The following is a 13,049-nucleotide window of genomic DNA, read 5'->3' on the forward strand; positions in this document are numbered from 1 at the left end:
ACTCCTGGTGTGTGCAGCTTCCAAGACAGGGTGAACACGCAGCTTTGCTTGATCAGTGCAACTTCTCCCTACAGAGGCCTGAATTACTAATCCAGGGAAACTGACAGCAGAGAAGCATCCCACATGCGAAACAAACCAGAACAGTTTGTTTCCCCCACATACACACTGTTTTCCTAAACCCTTCAAGTTATAACAACAGATGCTTTCAAAAAGAAACACCTCGGCAGAGGAAACTGTATACCTTAGGTCCTTGTCTGGCTAGAAATAAAGTTCTGGTTTTTGGTTTTTTTAAAGGATTTTTAACGAGGTATAAAAATTACTGTCCAAGTCGAGAGGAGAGGTTTCAAAGCAAAGCCCAGAAGCCCTGCCTTTGAAGATGAGCATCTCCAAACAAACCCAACAAGTGTCTAGTACATCTCGCTCCTTTGTTGTTGTTGTTGTTTCTAAGTGATGACTAGAAAGATCTGCGGACAGCAGCTCCTGTGCAGCCTGTTAGCGCCCAGCAACCAGCGGAGAGCAGGGAGCATCCCTCGCCTGGGGACTCAGTTTTCAGAGACTCCGGGGCCAGGAGAGTGACAACGAGTTTTAGAGCAGTTGGCAAAGTCCCTGCGGGGAGGGTGGACAGGGCTGCGCACCTCGGGCACCGACCTTCGCGGCCCGGGTGCGGGGGCCCGGCGGTCCGGACCCGGCGGCGGGCAGGGGCGGCAGAGCCGGGCCCGGGGGGCGGCAGAGCCCGGCCCTGGGGGCTGCGCCGCCCGCCCCCGCCTCCCCGCCGGAGCCAGGGCGGCTCACGGCACCGGGGGAGGGATGGCTCCGTCCTCCTCGGGTCCCCTCCGCGACGCCCACGGGCGCACGCCCGGCATCCCCGGGGCAGGCGGCGGCGGAGGAGGAGGAGGAGGAGAAGGAAGGATGCCGGCCACCGTGCCAGGGATTTATTTACCCCGCCCGGCGCCTGGGCACGGGGATGGGAAGAGGGAGCACCACACTCACCTCTCCCCCATCACCAAAGAGCCCTTGACCCGTAACCCCCCGCAGCCGGGCCGAGGGGGACGGGGAGCAGAGGAGGCGCTCCCCCGCCGCCCTGCTCGGCTGGGGTCCCGCTCGGCTTCGGTGCGCCCCCACCTCCCGCCGCGGTGGGAGCCCTCCCTCCCCCCGGAGCCGCCCCTCTCCCCGTGCCCGGGGGAGGAGAGGGAGAGGAGGGGGCTGGGGGAGGGGAGCGGTTCGGGGCGAGAGAGAGGAGCCCGTTATTGGCCTACTTACCATCAATCGCCATGATCCCCGGCGGGGTGGGCCGTACCAAGCGGAGGGAGCGCACGCAGCAGAGGCGCTGCCGGGCGCCGCGGCTGCCAGGCGGGAGCGGCGGGAGGGGCGGGGCGGGGCGCGAGGTGAGCGGGGCGGGGCCGGGGCGCGCCCCTCCCTCCGCCGCCGCCCGGCCCCGCCCGGCCCCGCCCTCAGCCCCTCACGGGCCCGGCGGCCGAGGCTGCACGCCGAGGGATGCTCCGCCGCTTCCCAGCGTGCTGCTCCCTGGGTTTCCTTCCCAAAGCGAGTGGCTGAAATAAGACCCAATGCTCTGATGGAACAAAGCGACAGCAAAGCCGTGCTTCACAGAATCACAGAATGCCCTGAGTTGGAAGGGGCCCAAAAGGATCATCGAGTCCAAGTCCTGGCTCTGCACAAGACACGCCAAGAGTCACACCGTGTGCCTGAAGCATTGTCCAAAAGCTTTCTGAGTTCTGCCAGGCTGGTGCTGTGACCACTGCCCTGGGGAGCTGTTCCAGTGCCCAATTGGAAACCTCTGGGTTTCCAACCTAATTCCACCTGCCCTGACACAGCTTCAGGCCATTCCCTCGGGTCCTGTCACTGTCACCACAGAGCAGAGATCAGTGCCTGCCCCTCCTCTTCCCATCGTAAGGAAGCTGGAGACTGCAATGAGATCTCCCGTCAGTCTCCTCCAGGGCTGAACAGACCAAGTGACCTCAAACACGCATAGGTTGTGATAAAAGCAGCTTGGTTCATTGAATTAACTAATCACATCCATAACTGCACAAAACTGCTTGTGGCAGCTCAAGTACTGACTCTACAGATTGTCTTTTCCAGGATTTTTTCCCCTTTCTTTTGAAATAGCATGCTGAAACTGTCTTTTGGAGGTAAGCTTAAAGGGAGTGGATTCTCCCCCTCTATTCCACTGTCATGAGAACACACCTAGAACACCACATAAGAATACCAAGAAGGCTGTGGAGCTGTTGGAGCAGGTCAAGAGGTGTTGGAGCCTCTGTCGCCGCTCCTTCCTCTGCCCCACCCGCCACAGCTTCTTCCTCTCCCTTCCGTGCCTTTTCCTCAGCTCTCTTGCACTTGTACCAGCCTCTCTTTCCCTGGAGTTCTGCAGCTGTTGTCCCAGCCAGGACATCCTTCTTCTAAACTCTCTTCCTCACCTCCCAGAAATGGCAGAAGGAGGACAGGGTTTTGCAAGGCCCTACAGCATTTACCACAAGGAGCCAGAAGGACATCTGAGGCAAACCGTGCATGGCTCCTGCAACTAAGAGAGAAAACAGCAGAGCAAATGACCTGTATTATGGATTTTATATTGTAATATTTTACAGGATGTAGGATGTACGTAAAATTCTGTTACTGTGACAGAGAGTCTTGGTAGCATTTGGAGCTATAAAGAAACACGTTACTACATGCAAACAGGTTTTTCATACATGGGTAAACTGGCCAAAAATAGGAGAAGTTTCACAAGATGGTAGGAAGGAATACCTTTTGTACCAGTGTCATCTTTCTGCCAAATGTTTAGTCACTGTTCAAATCCTGGAAGCATTAATCCGCTTCAGCCTCACAGCCTTCAGAATTCTTTTGTCATATAGAAAAATCAATGTGTTTTCTCAAATTTGTTTTTCACCTCAAGAAAAAGGAAACTTAAAAGCTAGGCATTTAAAAGCACAGCCAGCCTGAGCAAAATGGCTGTCTTGAACAACACAAGTCCCAAATGACAGACATATGTCCAGACCAGAACCAACTGTAAAAAAGATCTTCAAAGAGAAAATGTCAGCAGAGCTTAATGGCAAATATATTTCTCTGTACCAACACTGACATTTACCTCAAATACCCTGATGATTTGCTGTTCTTCCTCTTCCTTCCATGCCTTTTCCTCGGCTCTCCTGCTCCTAGAAAGTGTTCCAGCCCCTAAGCTTTCTGTACAATTTGTGTTGATGGCCATCTTTCTGATGATATTACTGTACTGAGTAAGGGAATGAAGATTCCTGTGGGATCAAGTACATAGAGTTATTGTTCTTCTCTGCACTGATTTTATTTCTGCCCGTGCTTTTGGCAGCATCCCCGGTATGAAGGAACTACCAGTTAGATGTCATCAAATCTTTCCAGAGCACAGACATCCACTCATACAGAATCCAGCATATAGTTTTTGAGATGTTTAAAAAGTCATCCAAAATTTTTGGAGAGCCTTACATGATTCCATGATTCATGTATGCAATTACCATAATAGGAGGCAGAAGTTCATGTCATTGGACAAACTCTTTTTGAGGACGAGAAATGAACCTGTGTTTGTGAATTAATGACAGTAATGACTGCAATTCTTGGTTCAGGGGGTTGGTTTTCAAAACATAAAAGAAACACATAATTTCCACAAAAGCAACAAGAGCTCAGTTTGGAAAAACAGTTTCAGGACAAACATGATTCCACATCAACAAAGAGATGGTGTGAAATGTATGTGTAAGGAACCAAAACACGACTTTTTGGAGCTATGCTGAATCAAATCTGTTCTATTTGTGCTTAAGTTTCACAAGTACATGTTTAAAATTTCTAAGCTTTATTCAAACAGCAGATACTCCTGCCCACCACCATAACAGTCTCATTTTTTTTTTCAATGTTACCAGGAGGGAAAAATCTTGAACAAACTTCCAAAATTCAACTATTTTAGTTTTGTTCCTATGGTGTAATTGAGACTGTGTAAGCCATAGCTTCATCCATTCCCTGCACAAAAGAAGCACAGCTGGCCAGTTTGGATGTTTTCTACTGAATCCAGTGGGCAATTCATTCTGCTGGAAGCATTTACATGTGATCCCCCAAGTATGCCCTTTGCAGAATAGCACAGCTGCACACAAACATGCTACAGCTCAACTCCAGACCTTAAGTAATGGTGATAAATCCTTAATGTACAAGCGATTTACAGGTTATCGAGAGTTCCCTGTCAAAGGGAAGAACCTATTGTGACAACAGATTTGCTGACAGCAATGCAACTGTCTGACAGATACAGGATAAATTCAATCCCATAAACCCTAAACTTTTCAACAAACTACCTACACAGGAGAAACTTCTCTCACTGCGCTGATGTGAAGCCACTTTGGCAATTAAAGCCAAAAGCTACTGGAAACTTTGTCCTGAGTGCCCTAGGAGGAGAAATACGTTAACGATCCATTTAAGGCCTGATCTTTGCCAGACCTTTTTGGATTTTCTCTTCTATTTTACCCATAATCATAGTATTAAACCAGATATCATTTAAGAGTCTGTGCTTCATGAAAACTTAGATAGAATATATGTAAACCATGGCATGTATGAATGGAAAGACTAACTGAAGTGTTAGAAAACACAGACTATCAGTAACCAGAAAGGTTGAAGCCCTAGATTAGTAATCTGCTAATTAAGATGCCAGACAGATAAGGTATCTATAATTGTCACGATGAGAACAAAATGAGTTCACGATTGAACAAACAGTGGAAGAAAATTTCCAAGAGCTGGATGTAAATTTTCCAGTGGAATGTTGCAATTTCATTCAGCTGTAGATACAGTGATTTCACTGAAATGCCATTGAGAAAGAGGGCAAAATATCCAAGGTGTTGCATTTCAGACATAACCTTTTAATCTCAAGACTTTTAATAGCTTCATATTATATATTTACATAATAATGACATTAAAATGAAATATCTTGATCTTATCTATATAAAATCTTTCAGTTAGAAAACTCAGTCTTGTGTTGAAATTTCCCTTAATAGGGGGTTCCAAGACTGTGCACATGCAGCCACACCTGCCTGTGTATTTCTCTCTGGTTCTATTTCAATCTGGGAAGAAAATAGATTTTTAAAGAAGGGATCAAAACTCCCACAAAACTGAAATTCTGGTTTTTTGACCAGGAGCCTTAAAAAAATCCCAGCAAGAAGCACAATGATACACAGCTCCAGGGTGTTCTCTCCTTGCAGATTATTTATAGAATGCAAAAAACCCTCGTGCAGCAATGTTGAAGTGAAGAGTGAAATAGACAAAATCTCTAACCCATAATGTTGAAGTTAAAACACGACCTCTGAAACATCTTCATGGAAGATCTCCAAAGAAATTATTACTCCAGCAGATGAAAAGATGGCTAAAAATGATAATACAGTGCTATGTCCTAATTGATTTGGAATATCAGTTTACAACTTCCCGTAAGGATTTTTGGCAGCAATTTTGTGAACGCTGCCAATCAGATTTGCAATCAGATTAGTTTTGCATGCACAATGTTCTTTATTAGGACATTAAATACTTGACCTTTCAATATTAAGGTTTGCATTATCAAGTTTTTTGGCACTAAGTAAATAACCTGTGACTCTTATTTAGCTTCTCATAGTTTTTGAAAGATAGGAAAGACAACCCTCTGGAAATTGCAGAGCTACATGTGGTAAGAGTGACACCAGATACATCAAGTCTCCACTTACTGGAAAAGAAACATAAACCTGACTCTTGAAGCAAATAATTTGGCCAAATAATACTCAATGTGTAACTACATATTCAAGAATAAATGATTGAGAAATTGGAAAATAGTGTTTCCAGCAGCACCTTCCTTCTGCCAAATTTGGGACTCCACAGGGTCAGATTTCCAACTGGGATACAGTTGGAAAATATCCTATGAGCTAAATCAAAATGGAAAGACTTTTGTTCAGATTCACGTTGTTAATCCATGGGTAATGCATCTGCTACAGAAATAAAAATTGAAAACATAAACAACAATTATAGTGGATGCCCAGTTTGCCATAAGTCACATGCAAACTTCAGAGCTGGATGAATAACATAATGACTCCTACTGGTCTTCTTGTAAAAATCTTAACTGGCTCAAGCAACCAAAGTTAATATTGTTCCACTGTGTTGCCTTGCACTGCTCCAAAACAAAAACCTCATGAAGATACAGCTAGGACTATTAAATGCAATTCCAAAGAAATGTGCCAATCACTGACCACATGTGCTCACACAAACTACAGCAGTGGTAAACCAAAAGTGTGCAAAATAAAGTCATGTGCCAAATTCATGCACAATCCATTCAGACATGCCAACTTTTCCATGAGAAGCTGAACTAATGAAGTGGGTGTCCTGCAGTTGTAGTTCTGTACTACTTGTCTCCATCCCTTCCCGGTGGGACACCTCTAGGTTATCCCCATGTTGTCCTTTGCTACGTTCCCAGTGTTAACAGGATATGTTGCAATTATTCCAGAGCTTGGCACAGGCTGTTTGAATGGCTGAGAAGCTGTCAAATGAAAGGTACAAATGATGAATTGTCATAATTGCTCAATTCTCCTGACTTTTTCTTCAATGAGGGCATTAGTTTCATTCTCTTCCCTCTACACAGAAGTTAGTTTCCCCAAAACTGGAAGGAACCTAAATATTTCTGGGGTCTTGATGAACTTGACCAACTGCTCCTAAGCTGAGGCTTCCCTTAGCTTTCCCAGGTAGAAGCATTTGACAAAGAGAACATGTTCACATAAGCCTAATCTGCTTGGGAAATAACATTAGAAATCTCAAAGCCAAGCAAATGGCATCCGTAACTCCAGCAAAATATGAAAAATGAACCATTGAGCTACACTTAAAAAACAAAGCATACATTTTAATGCAAATTTCCGACAAAAAAACCCTGTATTTTTGCCAAGACAGGTATTGCATACAAATATCCCAACACACAAACGGATGGGGATTACTGTACTTTCCTACAGAAGAGTTACATGAATATCTAATTAGGGAAGCCATAGTATAAAACGGTCATATGCAAACAGTCACATATATAGTATGAACTGCCAGCCATTCAGAAAGCCACACCTAGGTTTTTGATGGAGAAGGTCTTCTTCATCAAAAAGCCATCAAAGGTAATACCATGGAACAAAATCAAATTCAATCTCCGTTATTCATACTTAAAATATTAAAAAGGAATTGAAAGATATGATCTAGTTCTCCTGAAGGGCTATTTTTAGAAAGAACAAGGTCCTGGATGCTAACAGCCTATTGGCCTGGTTCATGCCAGCATAAAATGAATGACCTTGCTGTCACAACCTCATCTGATAGAGAGGAGAGGCTGCAAATGGTGTGAACAGAGACTCAGCTGTGACAAGCTGTAAAACCACAGCATACATAGAGGCAGAGTTAAAGCTGTCACAGTGTTGGTTATTAAAACATTTAAATCTCAGATTTCTTGAACAGTACAGAAGTTTTCCTGTCAGGGTGTTCTTCAAGCTGGTTGCTCACCAACTGGCACTGCGAATCCAAGAGTGGGAGAGATTCTCTTCCTTGTGGCCCAGGCAGCTCGGAAAAGTGGTGCATGCATAGGTGGTGGTGTCAGCACAGGGAGTTAATCACGCTCCCAAGGAAGGGGAAGTGATAAGAGATTCACAAGGTGGTTTACAGTGTTAGTTACCCACAGCATGGATGCCAGTCCCGGTTTATTGACTAGCCCTGGCCAAACCTACCCGCAGTTGCTGTACTTGGCTAACCTTGACAAAGTCACTCCTGTTGCCATGAAACAGCTTCCTTCGCTCTCCCTCTTCATCTCCCTCTAATTGCCTTTAGTGCTCTCTCTGCTTCCGTGCTTTGCTTCTCTGCCCTCCCACCTGTAACCTGGCTCGCTCAAGCCGCCGCTCCTGGATTGCACCGAGTACTTTTGTGTAGCTGCTCTGCATGTAAAGGAGGCGAAGCTGATCCCTGTAGAGGAGGGCGACAGTGTCTAGCAACAAAAGAAAGTGCTTGACAAACATTGTCCCCTTAGCAACGATAAAGCTGTAGCTGCAGCCAGACCTCTTAGGGTCTCTCTGGAACGAAATTGTATCCTTAACCATTCCTGCTGGGTGGCTTGTGCTAAGTATATAATCCGCATTTCATTTCTCTCTAATTGCAGAAACTTGTTTTGTATGTGTTCCTGCACAGCTGAGAGCTCAAGCCTGTGGAGTACTTGTTACTTCCTTTCCCACTGAACTTACTCCCCAGTAGCAGCATTGTAAAAATATTTTTGAAAGAAATAAGGGTTCAAAAGGCTGCATCCATCTAATTTAATGTTTCTTTTTACGGACAAAAGCTTTAGTCTGCCTTTTAATTATTTAAAATATTTCAAAGTCATACAGCAACATATGATCATCTCTGATTTTTGGACTTAGTAGAGCTGTTCTTAATGCTGTTTCCGAACATACATTCTGTTCTTACATTTAAAATAACTACCAGAATATGTCATTCATTCTGATGGCACCACAAATATTCTATTGATGCATTAATGACATTTCTGAATCTAAGGAAATTTTTTTACTAAAAATGTATGAGACTTGCAGAATTGTTAAAGTCACTGTTAAATGCAGGAACCTATTTAAATGCATTTTTTGATTTACATTTCTATTGCCTTATTAAAAGGCTTCCTTCCATGAAAAAAATCAAATTATACGTAAACTGGAAGTATAGTGCTGATTTTTTTAAAGGTTGCTCTTCTATACAACCACATCAAGATTAAGAATTCTGCAGAAGAGCTGTAGAATCACAAAGTATTATGTATATGAAGGACTCAGGCTTAATCTACATTTTAAAGGTAATTAATAAAAAGCTACTGAATTAGTTCATTAAAACCATTTTGTATTCGTTAGCTTAAGCACGTGCTTTCAAAAACTGCCCGAGTTCCAGTCTGGAATTTAGCTTTAATTTAGCAGAAACTTTCACAAAGATTTCTGAAATACAAATACTTATAAATGGAGAATTTCACAGAGGCGGAAATTATTTTTAAAAACCCGACTTGGTAACAAACTAAACTGAAGTTAATTTCCTACTCAAGTACGTAAAACAAGGTGTTTTAAATCTGATCAACCTGCTTTCTCCTTCTCTAAGACCCAGCTTCTTCCATTAGAAAAAATAAAGTGATGTATATTCCAGTCTGACCTCCTTAATTATCCTACTGATACTCCATGGTAATAAAGGATTTGAATACTGAAAACTTACATTTAGATGGGGAGGTTGTCCATGGAGAAATATCTTCTATCCTAGAAGAGTAGATAAGTAAACACGATTCCTCCAGGGCATGATGGCACTAGAGCAAGATTAGTTTGGTAGGGGAAGGATGAGTTGTGTTTGTAGAGTAGGGAACCATATGAAGGGGCAGTAGGATATTAGTCATATGGCTTTAAAACCTCTATTTCTGTTTGGTGTGAGTTTGACTTAGTCATAAACTTACTTCAGCTATCTAAATGTTTTTCCCAGAAAGATTTATGTTAACTTCTCTGCTTTTCAAAAAGCTTGATGCAGACATCTTAAAATAAAACTGTTTCATTTCACATGTGTTAAATGACCTTCTAGTATTCACGGCTTTTCTAAGAGAGGTAGATACACAAGTACCTTTGGAAAAAATGTAATGGAAAATGCAAAGGATATGTGAAAAATATTCACAAACCCACCATGAAACTTCAAAAATATTTATCTTACATCCCAGATTACTGAGCTGGATTTATCACTATAATATTTTTTTAAACTGTGAGGCAGCAGCTGTCTAACTTTCTGCCTTCTTTGTCCCTTTCCAATATTAAACTTATTTTTCATTATTTCCAGTTACATGGAGAGCTGGAGCTCTGCGTCTGGATCCCCTCCACTGCTGATCCCAATCTACACAATTACTTTGCCTTGGCAGTTCTTGCTGGCTCCCAAAAACGTTTTCAGTCCAAGTGAAAGCAGTATCCTCTACCACCATTTTCTTTGCCAGTTCTCCCAAAGTCATTGGTTCCTTTTTGCTGGTTATCATCTGTGTGCTCCTTTTCCTCTCCTCTACACACATTTTTGCCCTTGGTAGGTCATTCTTTGGCTCTGTGTTTCTTTTGAACCTGCTCCCAGTATTCTTTCAACTCCAGCCTATGTGACTCTCCAAAAGAGAAAAGTACTCCCCTGGAATTATATCACTACAGTTTAGCACAGGATCTGGCCCTCCTTTAAGTTATTTAATGAGATTAATCACTTGTTGCATAATAGAACATTTTAGTCAAAGAGAAGTCAAGTCCCTTGATTACATCTTCATTGTATCAACCCACTCAATACTATTGCAAGGTAATAAAATAAAGTTTCCCTTATTTTAAAGACAAATTACAGTGATGTAGAAGCTGTAACCACATTGCTCGATAAAACAGGACCAGGGACACGTCTCTGGGGTCTGTTGGCACAGCCTGGATGTCTCCACACTGTGTATGGTCCTGGGTTCTTCTTCTATCTCATGAACTGCTTCTGTGGTCCTATGACATCATCACTGTAGCCACGATTTTTTTCCTACTCAGATGTCTCAAATAAGGTAAGAGCTACATGCAGTCCACCAGAGTGTGTATTCATGGCATTTATTGATATATGGGTAGGTGTTGCATGCCATTGGGCAGGTTATGATGGTACAAGAGGTAGTTAAGGGTGACAAGTCTACTGGGAACATGTTGGAGAACTATACAGGTTACAGGGACACAGTATGGGTTTTCCTGTACCACCTGGTGGCAATTTGAGTGTGACAAATGTCTTACAAGCATTTTATGAGGCTGAGGATCAGTGTTCCCTGAAGCAGGGCCCTGTGCTTATTGGGTGGGCTAGGTGTACTATGTACTATATAACATTTCAAGTTATATTTCAAGGTATAGATAACACAATGACATTGATACCAAGCAATTCAAAATATGGAAGTTGACACCATTGTAAAACAATTTGCCTTTGCTCATTCTCTCTGTGGAAAAGTTGCTTCCATAAGCCATTAGGGAATTTATTTTCAAACAGATGTCATAATCAGCAATGTGTTTCTGGTGGCTGAGTTCCCTTGGGTTAATATTTTTTTATTAAAAGTATGCTGGTATTTCTGTTACATATCTCTAGCCTAAAGTATGGTTTGAAGCAAGTACTTACTCATTTAGCTGGTAAAGTCAGTAAGATTCACAATTCATGAGCTGTCACTTAATAAACAAAGTGAATTAATGAACTTAAATTCACAGACTTACATTAAATTAATTACTATGCAGACTGTAAGAGGTGATGGCACATGGGGCCTGACATTGCATGGAAAGCCTTTGCCACTAAACTCTAACGTTGCTCTCAGGCACTGACAAACAGAAATCCAGCATATTTGATCTAGCAGACCAGTGCCATCATTTAATCCATCTAAAAGGCTACTCCTGCTGGACCTTTTCTTTGGCACAGAGCACAGTTCTCTCAGGTGAGGCAAACCTGCTCAAGGTTAGACAGCCAGCATTTACATGGAAGTTTTTTGCTTCCATGACAGCACAGGCAACAGAGTTTGGAGCTTACATTCTGACAACGTGATGAGCAACAAACCACAAAATATTCTCGGTTGATGAAAAGAATAGTATGTAGCTAGGGTACCTGATGATTATTGATAAAATAAAAGCAGTGAGAGATTTTTGTTTTCTCATCCTCCCTCACTTATAAAACATGCCCATTAGGATTATTTCCTCCCATTGTCACCAGCTTTATAAAATTAACCTGCTTCATTTTGTCAGCATACTAAAACTTCAGCTCACTGGAGGCAATGCTGTTGCACCAAATGAGAATTAGGAAACTAATTGTCTTTTGCAATAGTGACACAATAGAGGACAAATGGCCACAACAAAATCACGACATAGCCTCCTGCGACTCTTAATTAACTTTTCCTTGGAATGAGAGGAACATGCTGTCCTCAAAAATAACAGTGTGCTTGGTTGTGAGCCAGTGATAAATACAATTCTGATTACAGTCAGCAACTTAATTTGCAAGCATCTGATTAGAAGGAAAAAAACCACCTAAAATCCTTTCAGAAATATGGTGATATAAACAAGTCATCTGTGAACTAGTGCACTGAGCACAAGGTTGGAGTCATAAGATTGGTGTTCCCACTGCTGCCACTAATCTGCTGTCTGACCATGAGCAAGACATTGGATGTCTCTATCTCACCTTCTTTGAGCTGGTAATTAGCTATCCGTGGGCACACCTTAGAGATCAAGGCTTCAACTATGATCTGCGAATAAAACATCCTGTTTATATAGAAAAAGATTCCAGAATTATGAGGATAGGTTTCCACTTTCAACAGCTGAAAGTCTTTAACTGCATTATACCTTGTCTGCAGGTATTTATGCTGGGGAATTTTAGCAGAAATATATGCCCACATGATATGATGGTCACAGTTGAAATAAACCAGCTTTATGCAGAATAAGATCCATGCTGTCCATGTCCCACTCACAGGCTTTGCCACAAACTATACTGGTCTTCTAAAAGTCTGCATTTGTTCCAAGCCAGCATATTACAGCTGTATCAGTCGAGTCAGATCAGAAAAATAGATATAATTTATCTTCCAAGTTAATGATCAGACATTTATATTTAAAGATAATATACTGCTCTGTGTCCCAAATGAGCAGCAATGTGTGATTGAAACAGAGAGTATGCAATTACATGCTGATGTTCAGTAGGCAGAGAATAGTCCTGAGTGACTCCAGTGATAAATGCCTCTTTGTATTAAAAAACACACTGAGCTGTAACTCAGTGCTAACTGCTAACCCTCTAAAACTTTGTGCTTCTGAAAAGGAAACAAACATTTGCCATTGCTGCCTGTGAATGACCATACAGCCTTTTTACTAATAAATCTAATGGGGTGAGCCTTTCAGCATGGCATTATTTCAGTTGCCAAATTTTATCCTCTAGTTTTCAATTGACTATACAGTTGTTAAATTTAAAACATTTGCTCAACGTTTTCCATTTCTAGCCTCAGCTTGGAAAGTTTAGACAAAACTTTTGCTGTTTGTGAGACCATGCTTAGGGTAAAA

The 13,049-nt window shown here is 42.6% G+C and overlaps 1 protein-coding gene across 3 annotated transcripts in view; it reads right to left on the reverse strand.

Moving 5' to 3' along the window:
• The window catches only part of SYT14 (synaptotagmin 14), an 88,717-nt gene extending 87,370 nt beyond the window's left edge, over nucleotides 1-1,347 (reverse strand). For all 3 annotated transcript variants that reach the window (XM_088161210.1, XM_014887414.2, XM_088161209.1), the window contains exon 1: nucleotides 1,261-1,347. In XM_088161210.1, the coding sequence (XP_088017336.1) occupies nucleotides 1,261-1,273 (13 nt within the window). In that variant the 5' untranslated portion in view covers nucleotides 1,274-1,347. The remainder of the gene's footprint in view (nucleotides 1-1,260) is intronic.
• Between the last annotated feature and the right edge of the window lie 11,702 nt (nucleotides 1,348-13,049).

Source organism: Sturnus vulgaris, chromosome 3 (assembly GCF_052056855.1).
Source record: "Sturnus vulgaris isolate bStuVul1 chromosome 3, bStuVul1.hap1, whole genome shotgun sequence".
NCBI lineage: Eukaryota > Metazoa > Chordata > Aves > Passeriformes > Sturnidae > Sturnus > Sturnus vulgaris.